The 18,053-nt window shown below is 46.2% G+C and overlaps 1 protein-coding gene across 3 annotated transcripts in view; it reads right to left on the bottom strand.

The window, feature by feature from the left end:
- The window catches only part of TDRD12 (tudor domain containing 12), a 112,914-nt gene extending 100,361 nt beyond the window's left edge, over positions 1-12,553 (bottom strand). For 2 of the 3 annotated variants that reach the window (XM_063801475.1, XM_024351152.3), the window contains exons 1-2: positions 11,809-12,511; positions 603-761 (exon numbers count right to left, since the gene is read on the bottom strand). In XM_063801475.1, the coding sequence (XP_063657545.1) occupies positions 603-761; positions 11,809-12,432 (783 nt within the window). In that variant the 5' untranslated portion in view covers positions 12,433-12,511. Of the gene's footprint in view, positions 1-602; positions 762-11,808 lie in introns of all 3 variants that reach the window. The other variant, XM_063801476.1, reaches the window with a different exon arrangement.
- Positions 12,554-18,053: the final 5,500 nt, after the last annotated feature.

Genomic DNA, 18,053 nt, shown 5'->3' with positions numbered 1-18,053 from the left:
TGAGATCCCTACACCTCTGTGGGATCTCAAATAACCCCCTGGTTCCCAGCCCCAGAGGGATGGCCCTAATGCCTGGGTATAGATGACATTCTGTCTACTTTTGCCCCACATGGACCTTACATGGCAGCCACCCCCTTCCATGACTAGCCTGAATCTTGTGCAACCTAAAGAACCTTACACTGGCTGGGCACAGTGGCTCACACCTGTAATCCCAGCACTTTGGGAATCTGAGGCGGGTGGATCACCTGAGGTCTGGAGTTCGAGACCAGCCTGGCCAACATGGTGAAACCCCCGTCTCTACTAAAAATACAAAAATTAGCTGAGTGTGGTGGCCCATGCCTGTAATTCCAGCTACTCAGGAGGCTGAGACAGAAGAAGTGCTTGAACCCGAGACACGGAGGTTGCGGTGAGCCCAGATGGTGCCACTGTACTCCAGCCTATGTGACAGAGCGAGACTCCATCTCAAAAAAAAACCTAACACAAGGCACTGAGTGTAAGAAACTAAAATACTCTAAAAGCTTGAATCATCGTCGTTGCCAAAATAGTTTATATTTTGAGTGGTGTTTCAATACACAGTGATTAAAGAACATTTAGATACATACCTGTCCTTCTTCCAATGTTAATGGTTTTATTTCTATATCTTGACACGTGCTGTTGTAGAAGTCATTCATGGCACTATTTAATTTTTGATAATCGACATCATGATCTAAAAAGGGACTACACCCTTTTATAATAACCCAGAAGCAACCTGGATCTTCAATCTGTAAATTTTTTAAAAGACAAACAGAACAGCATATGATTTAAAAGTAGTACCACAAAATAAACTTTAGAGCCACGATTACTGTTTCTAATTTAAGTGACCTAACAAATTCTTGACAAATGCCTTTGCTTAAATGATTAGACCGAAGATAAAATTCTAAAACACATAACCAACAGTATGTAATTCTCAATTATGTGTTGTGACTCAAGTAACAAACCGATGTCCTCAATCTCCCATATTCTGAAAAATCCATAGTAATATACAAACACAAGGTTCAGAGCAATGTTTTTAGTACTTTTGTTTGTTAAAAAAATTTTTTTTTAATTAAAAAAAAAATAGAGATGGTGTCTCGCTATTTTGCCCAGGCTAGTCTCAAACTCTGGGGCTCGAGCAATTTTCCCACTTCGGCCTCCCTAAGTGCTAGGATTACAGACATAAGCCACTGTGCCTGATTTGTATTCTTCTTTTGTAAGAAAGAGAAAGCAATGTGAATATAAGTACATTCTGCTCATAATAAAAAAAATAATAATGGCAGATAAACCAAAATAAATGCAAATCACGGCCTAAGGGGAGGAGAGAAATGGAGAAGGGACACGGAAGAAAGTCAGACTTCCTGGAATGTATTTTGTTATGTACTATTGTTATTAGAAGCCAAGATTTTCATTGTTAAAGACACAAATATAAAGTGAAAAGTTAAATTTGAATTGAAAATACCAAAAGGTCTCGCTGTGTCACCCAGGTTGGAGTGCAGTGGCGCAATCTCAGCTCACTGCAACCTCCACCTCCTGGGTTCAAGCAATTCTCCTGCCTAAGTCTCCTGAGTAGCCGGGATTACAAGCGTGCGCCACAATGCTCAGTTAATTTTGTATTTTTAGTAGAGACAGGATTTCATCATGTTGGCCAGGCTGGTCTTGAACTCCTGACTTCAGGTGATTCGCCCATCTCAGCCTCCCAAAGTGCTGGGATTACAGGCGTGAGCCACCGCGCCCAGCCAAGAACTCATGATTTTTCAAAAGTATTACCTAACTCTGCCTAGAAAAAATGACATCTCAAGATTTGGGCAAAAATGACATCTTTGCCCAAGGTGGCAAGAATACAGGTATTCCCACTAGTATTATTTCTACTTTTCTGAAAGTTTGAACATTTTTATAACAAATAATCAGAAAAAAGAACAGTAGTTATTCTGGTTCCAGTGACAACAGAATAGTTTCTATATCACCTGTGGGTAACAATAATAAACCCTGGAAAAAATACAAAAATGACTATTTGAAGGCAGTGAAGAGCTACCAAAAGCAAGCAGAACCTGGAGGAGATTCAACCCTTGAAAGAAGGAAACTTCCCTGGGTGAGATCCACTTTTACACGGCTTTTCCTCCGAGCCCATTCCCCAGTCCACGTGGTGTTAAGCAGCTGCAATTCAAGGAGAAAGTCATGTTTGTGGCTTGAGGAATCAGAGAACAGAGTTTGGGGCTGCCATAGCAGCTTGAGAATTAAAGGGTAAAATTCCTAAACAGAGAGCCACAGAGGGGGAGCCCTAAAGTCTGCATAAGAACACCTGTCACATTCTTGGCAGAGATGAGACCCCAAGGAGTCCAGAGAAGACCAATGGTGGGAAGGCTGAAAGAAATACGCAGTTTTAGCCGGGTGCTGTGGCTCACACCTGTAATCCCAGCACTTTGGGAGGCCGAGGTGGGCGGATCACGAGGTCAGGAGATCGAGACCATCCTAGCTAACACGATGAAACTCCGTCTCTACTAAAAATACAAAAAATTAGCTGGGCGTGGTGGCAGATACCTGTAGTCCCAGCTACTCGGGAGGCTGAGGCAGGAGAATGGTGTGAAACTGGGTGGTGGAGCTTGCAGTGAGCCGAGATTGCGCCACTGCACTCCAGCCTGGGCGACAGAGTAAGGCTCCATCTCACAAAAAAAAAACAAAAAAAAAAAAAGAAAAAGAAAAAGTAGTCACCAGAAAGTGAACCCAAGATACCCAGATATTGGAATTAACAGGCGAGGACTTAAAAACAGCTATTATAAATACAGAACTTAAAGATGAGATGGTTAGAGTGAGTTGAAAACAAAAGAATCTCACTTAAGAAATGGAAACTCTATATGTATATAGATATGTATCTATTTATACATGTATAGATATAGATACACACACACAAGCTGTGGAAAACGTAAATTTCATAAATGAAAAATAAAAATTTAGGCCAGGCACGGTGGCTCATGCCTGTAATCCCAGCACTTTGGGAGGCCGAGACGGGCAGATCACAAGGTTAGGAGATCAAAACCATCCTGGCTAACATGGTGAAACCCCATCTGTACAAAAAAAAAAAAAAAAAATAGCCAGGTGTGGTGGTGGGCACCTGTAGTCCCAGCTACTCAGGGGGCTGAGGCAGAAGAATGGAGTGAACCCGGGAGGCGGAGCTTGCAGTGAACCAAGATCGCGCCACTGTACTCCAGCTTGGGCAACAAGAGTGAGACTCTGTCTCAAAAAAAAAAAAAAAAAAAAAAGGAAAAGAAAAATTTCACAAGGGGTATACTCGCTAACATTGTACTAAAGGTCCCAGTTAGTACAGTAAGACAGGAAAAAGACTGTCAGGAAGATTAGAAAGGAATAAATAAAATTGTCTTTATTCATAAAGAACACAATTGTCTACACAGAGAACCTTAAGGAGTCTATTAAAAAATTAGAACTACAATGAAAATTATAAAACACTGCTGAAAGAAATTAAAGAAGACATAAATAAATGGAAAGACGTCCCACATTCATTGACTGGAAGATTTAATATCATTAAGATGTCAATCCTACTCAAAGCAATCTACACATTCAATTCAATCCCTACCAAAATCCACAATGATATTTTTTTCAGAAATAGAAAAGCACATTCTAAAATTCACATGAAATCCCAAGGGACCCAAAATAGCCAAAACAATATCAAAAAAGAACAAGGCTGGAGGACTCACACTTGATCACAAAACTTTACTACAAAGCTACAGTAATCAAAACAGTGTGGTACTGAAATAAAGACAGACATATAGACCAACAGAGTAGAATAGAGAGTCCAGAATAAACCCTTGTGGTCTAGTCAAATGATTTTTGACAAGGGTACCAAAACCATTCAGGGAAAGGTTTTGTAACAAATGAGCACTGGGAAAACTGGATATTCACGTGCAAAAGAATGAACTTGGAGGCCAGACAAAATGGCTCACACCTGTAATCCCGGCACTTTGGAAGGCCAAAGCAGGCAGATCACCTGAGGTCAGGAGTTCGACACAAGCCTGGCCAACATGGTGAAATCCCGTCTCTACTAAAAATACAAAATTAGCCGGGTGTGGTGGTACATGCCCGTAATCCCAGCTACTCAGGAGGCTACGCCAAGAGAATCACTTGAACCTGGGAGGTGGAGGTTCCAGTGAGCCGAAATTGCACCACTGCACTCCGGCCTGGGTAACAGAGTGAGACTCTGTCTCAAAAAGAAAATAAAAATACAAATAAAAATGAAAGAATAAATTTGGACCTTTATGTGACACCATACTCAAAATGGATCAAAGACCTAAATGGAAGGCCTAAAACTACAAAAGAAAACACAGAGCAAATGCTTTGTGACGTTGGATTTGACAAAAATTTCTTGGATATGACACCAAAGCCACAGGCAACAAAAGAAAAAACAGACAAACTGGGCTTCATTGAAATTTAAAAACTGTGTGCATCAAAAGTCACTATCACCACAGTAGAAAGTCAACTTATGGAATGGGGGAAAATATTTGCAAGGCTTATATCTCATAAGGGATTAATACCCAGAATACACAGAGAACTCCTAAAACAATACAAAAACCCAAACCACCAATTAAAAAATGGGCAAAGGATTTGAATAGACATTTCTCCAAAGAAGATATACAAATGGCCAATAAGTACATGAAAAGGCGCTCAACATACTAATCATTAGAGAAATATAAATCATAACCATAGTGAGATACTACCTGACACTCATGAGGATAACTACTGTCAAAAAAAACCTGAAAATTCAGTGTGCTGGAAGGTGTGTTAAAACAGAAAATAATGTGTTGGCAAGGCTGTGGAGACACTGGAATCATTGTGCACTGTTGGTATGAATGTAAAACGGCATAGCTGCTGTGGAAAATGGTAGGGTGGCTCCTCAAAAAATTAAAACTATAATTACCATATAATGCAGCAATTCCACTATTGGGTGTAGATCCACGAGAATTGAAAGATCTTGAAGAGATACGTACACACCTGTGTTCATAGCAGCATTATTCACAATAGCTAAAATGTGGAAGCAAACCAGTGTCCCTCAACAGATAAATGGATAAGCAAAATGTGGTACAGAATGGACTATTATTCAGTCTGAACAAGGAAGGAAATTCTTTTTTTAAAAAAAGACATATATTTGTTTTTTTAAGAGACAGGGTCTTGCTATATTGCCCACCTCACCTCAAGCAATCCTCACCTCAAGCAATCCTCACCTCAAGCAATCCTCACCTCAAGCAATCCTCCCACCTCAGCCTCCCAAGTAGTTGGGTCCTCACGTTCACATCACTGCACTGGGCTTCAAAAGAAAGGAAATTCTGACACATGGTACAACATAATGAACCCTGAGGACATTATACTGAGTGAAATAAGCCCGTCACAAAAGGATAAACTGTATGATTCCACTTATATGAGGCACTCAGAGTAGTCAAATTCATAGAGAAAGCAGAGTTTCAGTTTTGCAAAAGGAAAAAGACTTCTGGAGAGGGACATTGGTGATGGTTGCACAACATTATGAATGTATTTGACTGGGCGTGGTGGTTCACGCCTGTAATCCCAGCACTTTGGGAGGCTGAGGTGGGTGGATCCAAGGTCAGGAGATCAAGACCATCGTGGCTAACACAGTGAAACCCAGTCTCTACTAAAAATACAAAAAATTAGCCAGGCGTGGTGGTGGGAGCCTGTAGTCCCAGCTACTTGGGAGGCTGAGGCAGGAGAATGGCGTGAACCCAGGAGGCAGAGCTTGCAGTAAGCTGAGATCGCGCCACTGCATTCCGGCCTGGGCAACAGAGCAAGACTCCGTCTCAAAAAAAAAAAAAATTATGAATGTATTTAATACCATGAACTGTACACTTAAAAATGGTTGAGATGGCAAACTTCGTTACATGTTTTTTACAATAAAAAATATATAATATATGCCAGAACTAATAATTGACTTTACAAGGCTACAAGGCACAAGATTATTGAAATAATTCAATTGTTGCTACAAAGAGAATACCTAGGAATACAACTAACAAAGGAAATAAAAGAGGACACAAACAAATGGAAAAACATTCCATGCTCGTGGATAGGAAGAGCATCGTGAAAATGGCCGTACTGTCCAAAGTAATTTATAGATTCAATGCTATTCCCATTAAACTACCATTGACATTCTTCACAGAAATAGAAAAAACTACTTTAAAATTGATAGGGAACCAAAAAAGAGTCCATATAGCCACGACACTCCTAAGCAAAAGGAATAAAGCTGGAGGCATCATGCTACCCAACTTCAAACTATACTACAAGGCTACAGTAACCAAAACAGCATGGTACTGGTACAAAAACAGACACATAGACCAATGTAACAGAATAGAGATCTCAGAAATAAGACCACACATCTACAACCATCTGATTTTTGACAAACCTGACAAAAACAGGCAATGGGGAAAGGATGCCCTATTTAATAAACGGTGCTGGGAAAAGTGGCTAGCCGTATGCAGAAAACTGAAACTGGACCCTTTCCTTACACCTTATACAAAAATTAACTCAAGATGGATTAAAGACTTAAATGTAAAACCTAAAACTATAAAAAAAAACCCTAGAAGAAAATCTAGGCAATATCATTCAACACATAGGCAACGGCAACGATTTCATGACAAAAACATCAAAAGCAATTGCAACAAAAGTAAAAATTGACAAATGGGATTGAATTAAACTAAAGAGCTTCTGCACAGCAAAAGAAACTATCATCAGAGTTAACAGAAAACCTAGAGAATGGGAGAAAATTTTTGCAATCTTTCCATCTGACAAAGATCTAATATCCAGAATCTGTAAGGAACTGAAACAAATTTACAAGAAAAAAACCCCATCAAAAAGTAGGCAAAGCGCATGAACAGACACTTCTCAAAAGAAGACATTTATGCAGCCAACAAACATATGAAAAAAAGCTCAACATCACTGATCATTAGAGAAATGCAAATCAAAACCACAATGAGATACCATCTCATGCCAGTCAGAATGGCAATTATTAAAAAGTCAAGAAACAACAGATGGCTGGCAAGGCTGTGGAGAAATGGGAATGCTTTTATACTGTTGGTGGGAGTGTAAATTAATTCAACCATTGTGGAAGACAGTGTGGTGATTCCTCAAAGATCTAGAACCAGAAAAACCCAGCAATCCCATTACTGGGTATATACCAAAAGGAATATCAATCATTCTGTTATAAAGACATACATGCGTATGTTCACTGTAGCACTAGTCACAATAGCAAAGACATGGAATCAACCCAAATGCCCATCAGTGATAGACTGGATAAAGAAAATGTGGTACATATACACCATGGAATACTATGTAACCATAAAAAGTAACAAGATAATATCCTTTGCAGGGACATGGATGAAGCTGGAAGCCATTATCCTCAGCAAACTAACACTGGAACAGAAAACCAAACACCGTATGTTCTCACTTGTAAACAGGAGCTGAACAATGAGAACACATGGACACAAGGAGGGGAACCACACACTGGGGCCTGTGGGACAGAGGGGAGGGAGAGTATCAGGATAAAAAAACTAATACATGCGGGGCTTAATAACTAGATGATGGGTTAATAGTTGCAGCAAACCAACATGGCACACGTCTATCTATGTAACAAACCTGCACGTCCTGCACTTGTATCCTGGAACTTAAAATTAAATTAAAAAATAATAATTCAATCGTATTACTATATTCCAGAAATGGAAATTGGAAATTTAAAATTACAAAAAGGCTGGGAGTGGTGGCTCATTCCCATAATCCCATTACTTTGGGAGGCTGAGGTGGGACGACTGCTTGAGCCCAGGAGTTTGAGAAACCAGCCTGGGCAACACAGTGAGACCCTGTCTCTAAAAAAATTTTTTTTAATTAACCAGGAGTGGGGGCAAATGCCTTTAGTCCCAGCTACTCAGGAGGCTGGGGCAGGAGGCTCCCTTGAGCCCAGGAGTTTGAGGTTGCAGTAAGTTGTGATTACAGCACTGCGCTCCAGCCTGGCCAACAGAGCAAGTCCCTGTGTCTTTTACTGAAAAACAAAACAAAACCCAGTAATTACTTAAAGGTCTAAATCTTAAAAATATGTGCAAAATTCCTATGCTGAAAGTTATAAAACACTGATGGAAAGAAACGAAAGATCTAAATAAGTATAGATATACTGTATTAATATATATTTCTCTGAACCCATCTATAAATACAACTCCATTCCAGCACGGTTTTTTTTGTTTTTTTGTTTTTTTTGGTAGACTCAGCAAGCAATTACAAAATGCATATTACAAAAGCCAAGGAACTAGAACAATTCTGAAAAAGAATATAGTTGGATGACTCATATCACCTGACTTCAAGAGTTATCTATAAAGGGCCAGGCACGGTGGCTCATGCTTGTAATCCCAGCACTTTGGGAGGCCGAGACGGGTGGACCACGAGGTCAGGAGATCGAGACCATCCTGGCTAACAAGGTGAAACCCCATCTCTACTAAAAATAAAAAAATTAGCCGGGCTTGGTGGCGGGCACCTGTAGTCCCAGCTACTTGGGAGGCTGAGGCAGGAGAATGGCATGAACCCGGGAGGCAGAGCTTGCACTGTGCCGAGATCACACCACTGCACTCCAGCCTGGGGGACAGAGCAAGACTCCGTCTCAAAAAAAAAAAAACAAAAAAAAGAGTTACCTATAAAACTAGAGTAATAAGACAGTGTGGTATTGTGCATAAATCAATATAACAGGAATATAATCACACATATAGTCAATTGATTTTTGATAAGACACAAAGGAGGACGGATAGTCATTTCAACAAATGATGTTGGAACAGTTAGATAATCACGTGCAAAGAAATGAAACTTCATCCATTCCTTGCACCATATACAAAAATTAACTCGGATCATATATCTAAATGTAAAATATAAAATTATAAAACTTCTAAAAGGTTACATGGGGGGCCAGGTGCAGCAGTTCTTGCCTGTAATCCCAGCAGTTTGGGAGGCCGAGGAGGGCAGATCACTTGAGGTCAGGAGTTGCAGACCAGCCTGGACAAGATGCTGAAACCCCGTCTCTACCAAAAATATAAAAATTAGCCAGCTGTGGTGGCACGCGCCTGTAATCCCAGCTACTCAGGAGGCTGAGGCAGGAGAATCGCTTGAACTCGGGAGGCGGAGGTTGCAGTGAGCCGAGACTGCTCCACCACACTCCAGCCTGGGCAACAGAGCGAGATGCCATCTCAAAAAAAAAAATAAAAATTTTAAAAAATAATAAAAGGATACATGGGGGAAAAAAATCTTTGTGACTGTGAGTCAGGCAAAGATTTCTCAGATATTTAAGGCTAAATAATATTCCATTGTATATGTACAAACCACCTTCCGTTTACCCAGCCATCTGTTGATGGATACAGGGGGGGAAAAATATTTCATCCTTGTAAAAGCTAACTTCATCTGCAGGACAGGTGGTACCTGCACAGCACTTGGGGAGACACTCCTATTCAGGACAGAATTTGCTCAGGGGGTGAGCTAGGTCAGGGCCAGAAGTGGGGGCAGATCAGAGTTGAGCAGGTAAATGAAAGAGTTCCTGGGCCCAACTGAGAGGAAAGGGGTTCGCGAACAGGAGGCAGCAAGTCCAGCTCCTGCTGTCAAAGTTCTGCCGGGATGGTTGTGCATCTTTCAGGATGTGTAGCCCTGGAAGAGCCCTGTCTCTTCTAAAGAAGAAATCGGACTAGCATCGTTAGGACTGACAGACAACATCTGACTGGAGGAGAGGAGCTCACCTGGTGGATCTGAACACCTAAAAGTCTCAGGGCAAATTCTCTGTAAGAGTCAGCTTCCTCAAACGTTTGTGAATCTTGTTCAGAGATTACACAAGACATCAAGTAAGAGCAGGAGAGGGCTGGTTTTAAAAATCGCGCCGGCCGGGCGTGGTGGCTCACGTCTGTAATCCCAGCACTTTGGGAAGCCGAGGCGGGTGGATCACGAGGTCAGGAAATGGAGACCATCCTGGCTAACATGGTGAAACCCCGTCTCTACTAAAAATACAAAAAAAAATTAGGCAGGCGTGGTGGTGGCCGCCTGTAGTCCCAGCTACTTGGGAGGCTGAGGCAGGAGAATGGCGTGAACCCGGGAGGCGGAGCTTGCAGCGAGCCGAGATCGCGCCACTGCACTCCAGCCTGGGTGACTGAGCAAGACTCCTTCTCAAAATAAAACAAAATAAAATAAAATAAAATAGGCCAGGCACGGTGGCTCACGCCTGTAATCTCAGCACTTTAGGAGGCGGAGGCAGGTGGATCACCTGAGGTCAGGAGTTCGAGAACAGCCACGTGGTGAAACCCTGTCTCTACTAAAAATACAAAAATTAGCCAGGTGTGGTGGCAGGCACCTGTAATCCCAGCTACTCGGGAGGCTGAGGCAGGAGAATCACTTGGACCCGGGAAGCGGAGGTTGCAGTGAGCTGAGGTCACACCACTGCACTCCAGCCTAGACAACAAGAGCGAAACTCCATCTCAAAAAAATAAATGAATAAATAATAAAATAAAACAATCCCACAATTTGCTACGTCCAGCTCCTGGGCCCACTGAAGTGTGATTGTCAAAGTATTTAGATTTCCTTTCTCCAATAACCCATACCCACCCCTCTGCTCTGGCCTGTCAACTCCTTCCTCCAGCAACGCTTTCCCCTTCGCCAATGAGCCCTCACTGGACTCCAAGGGGGAAAAGCAAGGGTCCAGGCGGGTGTCCCTTCCCCGGGGACTAGAACAACGCCCACGCAGAGCCCACGCGGTGAGCGGATAGGGCAACAGAGACTGGGGGCACGAGGGAAGCCGGGACCCATGGGCTGGGGCTGCCCGGGCCACCCGACCCTGTCCAGGCGCCGAGCCTAAGGGCCCCGTGGAGTACGGAAAGCGCGGCCCTGGGGACGCCAGGGTCGCTTGGCCCGGGTGATCGAGCATTCGGAGGAGCAGCCAATTCCGCGCTCCTCCAGGTGCATCCCGGACCACGCCAGGCCCGTGAAACCCGGGCTCATCCGGGTTCTACCCCAGCTCCCAGCCCGGGGTGCCCCCTGGTGGGGGCGCAGGGAGGGTTCAGGTGGGGGAGGGCGGGGTGGGGTTGGAGTGGAGGTGGGGTGGGCTGCGGCTGGGGTGCAGGTGGGAGTGGAGATGGGGTGGTGGTGGGGTGTGTGGGGCTGAGTGTGGGGGGATGAAATGTTGGGGTGGAGGTGTGAGTAGGGGGGTGGGAATGAGGATGGGGTGGGGACAGGGGCGAGGGTGTGACTGTGGGGCGGGCAGCGATAAGGAAACGGGTGGGAGCTGGGGCTAGGGTAGGAGTTGGGGGTGTGTGGGGTCGGGAGTGGGATGGGGTGGGGTAGGAGTGGGGGCGTGGTGTGGCGGCATGGGATATACGGGGTTGGGATGTGTGGGAGTGGGATGGAGTGTGCAGCAGTGAGATGGGGTGGGGGCATGTGTGAGTGTGGGGGTGGAGCTGGGTGGGAGTGGGTGTCGGAGGATGTGTGGGTGGGGGGAGGAGTGGGCGTGGGGAGTAGGTGTGGGCTGAGAGGGAGTGGACATGGGGGGGATGCGTGGGCTGGGGGGAGTGGGTGTGGAGGGATGTGGAGGCTGGGATAGGGGGGTGGGGTGGGGGCTGTGTAGGGTTGGGGTCGGGGGTGGGAGGCTGTGCGGGGCTAGGGTGGGTGTAGGGGGCTGTGCGGAGCTGGGGCGGGGGTGGGAGGCTGTGCGGGGCTGGGGTGGGGGTGGGGGACTGCGTGGGTCTGGCGTGGGTCTGGCTTGGCGGCGCTCACCTTCAGCACCAGGAGCTGGAGCATCCTCCTGGCGCCCGAGGGCAGATGGGCCCCCTCGCCCTGGAAGTCCCCTACCGTCGCGGGTGAGGCTGGCTGCGTCCGCCCCGGCCAGGCCCCCGCCGCGAGTGCGTCCCTTCCCTCCACCTTTAGCGCCTGGGCCCCCCGCGGCAGGTGCCCCACACTCCTCGTCCTCAGGAGCCCTCGCGGACCCCGGGGTCGGCTCGAGGCAATGCGCTCCGTCCTGGCAGTAACCAGCCCCTCGCTGCGGGATCCCTGCCTGCCTGGCCTCGGGCCTCCCGCACCCACCGGATGCCCGCGCACGCTGAGCAGGCCTTGAGGCGTCGGAGACCACGTGGTCCACCCAACGGCCCAACAACGTAAGGCACAGCGCCACGCGGTGGCCAGGAGGACTGACGCGCGGAGGCCCCGGGAGGCCCGGCTAGGGGTCGCGTGATTCTCTCCTTTGCAGCCAGCAGGACTCCCCTGCAGGCCCCGGGGACACTCGCCTGTCCCCCCGGAGGGACAGAGGGGCCGCGTGCGGCTGAGACCGTTGGGAACCACCTTTGCAAAATTGTAACTGAGGAAATTGTGATGGTGAAAGAAATCAGACCTAACCAACTCCATCTTGCTTCTAACCTTTAAGCTGTCCTTGTTTATATCCTGGGCGGAAGCCCAACTAACCTTGGGAAGGAATTCAGTCCATGGTTTGACTCTGAAACAAAATTGATAAGAGCCTGTGAATCCTGAAAATGTGAGACAGGTCTCAGTTCATTTAGAAAGTTTATTTGGCCAGCAGAGCGAGGTGGCTCAGGCCTGTAATCCCAGCGCTTTGGGAGGCGAGGGGTGCGGATCACCTGATAAGGTTAGGAGTTGGAGACTAGCATCCTCGACATGGTGAAACCCCGTCTCTACTAAAAATAGAAAAATTAGCCGGGCATGGTGGGGAGCGCCTCTAATCCCAGCTACTTGGGAGGCTGAGACAGGAGAATCTCTTGAACCCGGGAGGCAGAGGTTTCAGTGAGCTGAGATCAGGCCACTGCACCCCAGCCTGGGCGACAGAGTGAGACTCTGTCTCAAAAAACAAAACAAAACAAAAAATTTCGCCAAGGTTGAGGACAGGCGCCCCTGACACAGGAAGTCCTAACGACATTTGCTAGACGTGGTCGAGGCACAGCTTGTGTTAAAGTTGGAGGGTGTCCAGGTTCTTGGTGTCTTGAAGAAAGAATTTGACAAAAGGCACACACAAAGCAAGGAAGGAATGAAGGGTTTTATTGAAAAAGTACACTCCACAGTGTGGGAGCAGGCCTGAACACAGGGACTCGAAGGCCCGGCAGAATTTTTGTGAATTTAAATAACTTCTGCTTGAGGTACGCCCGATGTAAATGAAGACGGTGAAGTAAAGTTACGAAGTCATTTACTCGGTGTATGCCCTATGGAGAGGGTATTTCCCCTTATGGCTGAAGCGTGAATCGGCCTTATCCGGACCCTATTTTCCTGCCTCACTTGGTCTTTTACATTTTAGGGAGGCATGAGACAACAATCCTTGGATCAGCTCAGTGGATCAGCTGACACCACCCACACCGATAATCTGCCTCAACCAGTTCTGCCAAACCAACCAGGAAGAGTAAATAGCAAGAAAAACTCCAACAACCTCTGATTCCATCTTCAACCTGGCCAATCAGCACTCCCCACTTCCCAAGCTCCTACCCGCCCAATTGTCTTTAAAAACTCTGTTCCTCGAATGCTCGGAGAGACTGATTTGAGTAATAATAAAACTCCAGTCTCCCACACAGCCGGCTCTGCGTGAATTACTCTTTCTCCATTGCAATTCCCTGTCTTGATAAATTGGCTCTGTCTAGGCAGCGGGCAAGGTGAACCCATTAGGTGGTTACAAGTTCATTATTTTATTTTTAAAGAGACAGGATATGGCTCTCTTGCCCAAGCTGGAGTGCAGTGGCACAATCATGGCTCACTGCAGCCTTGAATTCCTGGGCTCAGTTGATCCTCCATCTTCAGCCTCTCAAGTAGCTGGGACTACAGGCATGCACCACCACGCCTGGATAATTTTTTAATTTTTTTGTAGAGATGGGGGTCTCGCCGTGTTGCCCAGGCTGGTGTTGAACTCCTGGGCTCAAGCCATCCTTCCACCTCAGCCCCCTGAGCAGCTAGGATTACAGGCATGAACCACCACACCAGGCCCTCAGTTGGTCCTTGTTGCCTGCTAAGGGGCCCCTGTCCTCCTGCTTTCTCTAGGCCAGCCTACACCCCTTAAACGCTGTGAGCTGGAAGCCTTGGTGGTGAGGAAGAGTCCTGGTCAGCCATGAATCCCTGGGTCTTCGTGGCCTCCTGGCAACATTTCCACTTGATCTGCACCTTTTGGAAAGGTTCCTGGTCCTGGATTTCTTCCCAGCTGGCCTTCAACTGGCAGGGCTCTCCGAGTCTAAACGAGTTAATTTGCTAGTAAGGGAACCAACAATATGACAAAAGACTGCAAGAGTTTGGAGAGAGCATGGAAACTGTGGAGTTATTATTTGGGGAACAGAATGCTCACATAAGTATGCAGTTCTATAAGAAAACTGGATTGCATGAGGTCCCACAGATAACATGCACTTAAACTCTCAGGCAGGATGGTTGCAGAGGAAAGGTGTGTAGCTGCCAGTCGGGAGAAAAACACAGCTGCAAAGTGCATGATGTTCACCTGTTCCTGAAATTAGGTTGACAAGCCCTCACCTCCAATCAAGGCACCTGGTATGGCCAACTCACCTGAAAGCTCAAGACCTTGCCAAAAAGAGATGGAAAATGACAGGATCTGATTTAAACAGGAGGTCCTGGCTGGGCGAGGTGGCTCAGGCCTGTAATCCCAGCACTTTGGGAGGTGGGTGGACCACTTGAGGTCAGGAGTTCGAGACCAGCCTGGCTAATATGGTGACGCCCTGTCTCTACTAAATATACAAAAATTAGCCGGGCATGGTGACAAGCACCTGTAATTCCAGCTACACAGGAGGCTGAGGCAGGAGAATCGCTTGAACCAAGGAGGCAGAGGTTGCAGTGAGCTGAGATCATGCCACTGCACTCCAGCCTAGGCAACAGAGCAAAACTCTGTCTCAAAAAATATATAAAATAAAATAAAATAAACAGGAGGTCTTGTAGCCAGGTGCAGTGACATGTGCCTGTAGTCTCAGCTACTTGGGAGGGTGAGATGGGAGGATCCCTTGAGCCAGAAGTTGGAGCCCAGCCTTGGCAACATAGCAAAACCCCATCTTAAATAGGAAGTCCCAAAACAGTTCCCAATCCACAAAGATGGGTAATATAGACTTCTCCCAGTTCTTGGTGTGGGGAGACCCTTTTTTCTTTGACTAGATCCTGTGCTACAGTACGGTATTTCCCAATCTTTTTACAACATGGCTCACAGAAAATGGAAATATTTATATATTACACTCCCATAGTCAAGACACTCACTGCCCTGGGGCTCCAGCCACCCAGTCTCCCCAAGGTTAAAAGGGGTCTGCATTTGTACTGTAACCTGCCCTCCTCCAACTCTGGTGCTAGCGGAAAACACTTTTTAAAAGATTCACAAGGCTTCCTTTTTCTTCACCCTGTCTCATGGTGCTTTTTTTTTTTTTTTTTGAGACAGGGTCTCGCTCTGTTGCCCAGGTTGGAGTACAGTGGCGCAATCTTATCGCTGCTCACTGCAGCCTCTATCTCCTGGGCTCAAGTATCTTCCCACCTCAGCCTCCTGAGGAGATGAAACTATAGGGATGCACCACTACACCCAGCTAATTTTTTTTTTTTTTGAGACAGTCTTGCTCTGTCACTCAGGCTGGAGTGCAGTGGCACGATCTCAGCTCACTGCAACCTCCGCCTCCTGGGTTCAAGCGATTCTTCTGCCTCAGCCTCCCAAGTAGCTGGGACTACAGCCATGCGCCAACACACCCAGCTAATTTTTGTATTTTTAGTAGAGACGGGGTTTTACCATATTGACCAGGCTGGTCTCAAAACGCCTGACCTCGTGATCCACCCACTTCAGCCTCCCAAAGTGCTGAGATTACAGGCGTGAGCCACCATGCCCGGCCCACCCAGCTAATTTTGAATTTTTTTATAGAGACATGGTCTCCCTATGTTGCCCAGGCAGGTCTTGAACTCCTGGGCTCAAACGATTCTTCCACCTTGGCCTCCCAAAGTGTTGGGATGACAGGTGTGAGCCACCATGCCCAGCCGAATTTTGTTTTTAACTTTAAAAATATTTCTGACCCAGCACAGTGGCTCACATCTGTCATCCCAGCACTTTGGGAGGCTGAGGCGGGCAGATCACTTGAGGTCAGGAGTTGGAGACCAGCCTGGTCAAATGGCGAAACCCTGTCTCTACTAAAAGTACAAAAATTAGCTGGGTGTGGTGGTTGACACCTGTAATCCCAGCTAATTGGGAGGCTGAGGCAGGAGAATCACTTGAACCCAGGAGGCAGAGGTTGCAGTGAGCCAAGATCGCACCACCGCACTCTAGCCTGGGCAACAAAGCGAGAAGGTGTCTCAAAAAGAAAAGAAAAGAAAAACTGTGTGTCATAAATGCCATGAACACCAGTAATCTGAATTCTAAAACTATTAATTTTTCAGCTCATATTATTTGGGGTTACGGGGTATGGGCAAGATATCACTATAGGTAGGAAGTCATGTGACAAGTCTCCCAAAAGGAATTCTTGGAAGGAGACCAGGTTCATTCAGATTAAAAACAACAACACACAGGCCAGGCGCAGTGGCTCACACCTGTATTCCCAGCATGACGTGGATGGACCACTTGAGGTCAGAAGTTCAAGACCAGCCTGGCCAACACGGTGAAGCCCTGTCTCTGCTAAAAATACAACCATTAGCCAGGTGCAGTGGCACGTGCCTGTAATCCCAGCTACTCGGGAGGCTGAGGCAGGAGAATTGCTTGAACCCAGGAGGCAGAGGTTGCAGTGAGCCGAAAGCACGCCACTGCACTCCAGCCTGGACAACAATGTGAGACTCCATCTCAAAACAAACAAACAAACAAAAACAAAAAAAAGCATACATGAGGGAAACATGTGGTGTGAAAACGATCTTTTCTATGAAGAAAAACTAGTCATATTACTTTATCATGACATCTTCTAATATCACCCACTGAGCCATGGCAACTCCAGTGAAGAGGGAGTTGACTGTGGCACTAACCAGCTGCGTGTCTGTTTTCTCACTGGCAAAATCATGGTGTTCAATGAGGTCCCTTCCAGCAGCAACATTCTAGTAATCTTTGAGAGTCAAAAGACAAAGCTAGGCTGGGCATGGTGGCTCATGCCTATAATCCCAGGCACCTTGGGAGGCTGAGGCGGGCAGATCACCTGAGGTCAGGAGTTCAAGACCAACCTGGCCAACATGGTGAAACTTCGTCTCTACTAAAAATATAAACATTAGCTGGGTGTGGTGGCGGGCGCCTATAGTCACAGCTACTTGGGAGGCTGAGGCACAAGAATTGCTTGAACGCAGGAGGTGAAGGTTGCAGTGAACTGAGATTGCACCACTGCACTCCAGCCTGGGCAGCAAAGTGAGACTCTATCTCAAAAAAATCAAAAGACAACAAAAATTTTTGTACACTTTGTTTTTTTGTTTTTTTGAGACAGTTTTCCTCTTGTCACCCAGGCTGGAGTGCAATCTGGGCTCACTGCAACCTCCACCTCCAGGTTCAAGCGATTCTCCTGCCTCAGCCTCCTGAGTAGCTGGAATTACAGGCATGTGCCACCATGCCTGGCTAATTTTTTTGTATTGTTAGTAGATGGGGTTTCACCACATTAACCAGGCTGGTCTTGAACTCCTGACCTCAGGTGATCCGCCCACCTCAGCCTCCCAAAATGCTGGGATTATAGGCATAAGCCACTGCGCCCAGCCCAGCCAACTTTTTTTTTTTCCAATTGGACATAATTTCCCATTTTTGTAGATTCAAAAGGCAGACAGAATAATAGTATCTGTGGTTCTCAAAATTTACATATTGGAACCATTTATTTAAAAAAAAAAAGATTTTACTTTAGATTGGGTGTCTCACCCTTGGTCAGGTAATTCTTTGCTGTGGGTGAGACTGCGCATTGCAGGCTGTTCAATTGCATCCCTGGCCTCTCCCTACTAGATGGTAGTAGCATACTCCCCAACCCACCCACTCTGCCCACAGTTTCAACAACCAAAAATGTTTCCAGACATAGCCAAATGTTCCCTAGGGCAAAAGTGCCCAGGCTGAGGACTGC

The sequence above is a fragment of the Pan troglodytes genome, chromosome 20, assembly GCF_028858775.2.
Source record: "Pan troglodytes isolate AG18354 chromosome 20, NHGRI_mPanTro3-v2.0_pri, whole genome shotgun sequence".
Taxonomy (NCBI): Eukaryota; Metazoa; Chordata; class Mammalia; order Primates; family Hominidae; genus Pan; species Pan troglodytes.
The sequence above is the reverse complement of the archived record's forward strand: the minus strand, read 5'-3'. Positions and strand labels throughout refer to the sequence as shown.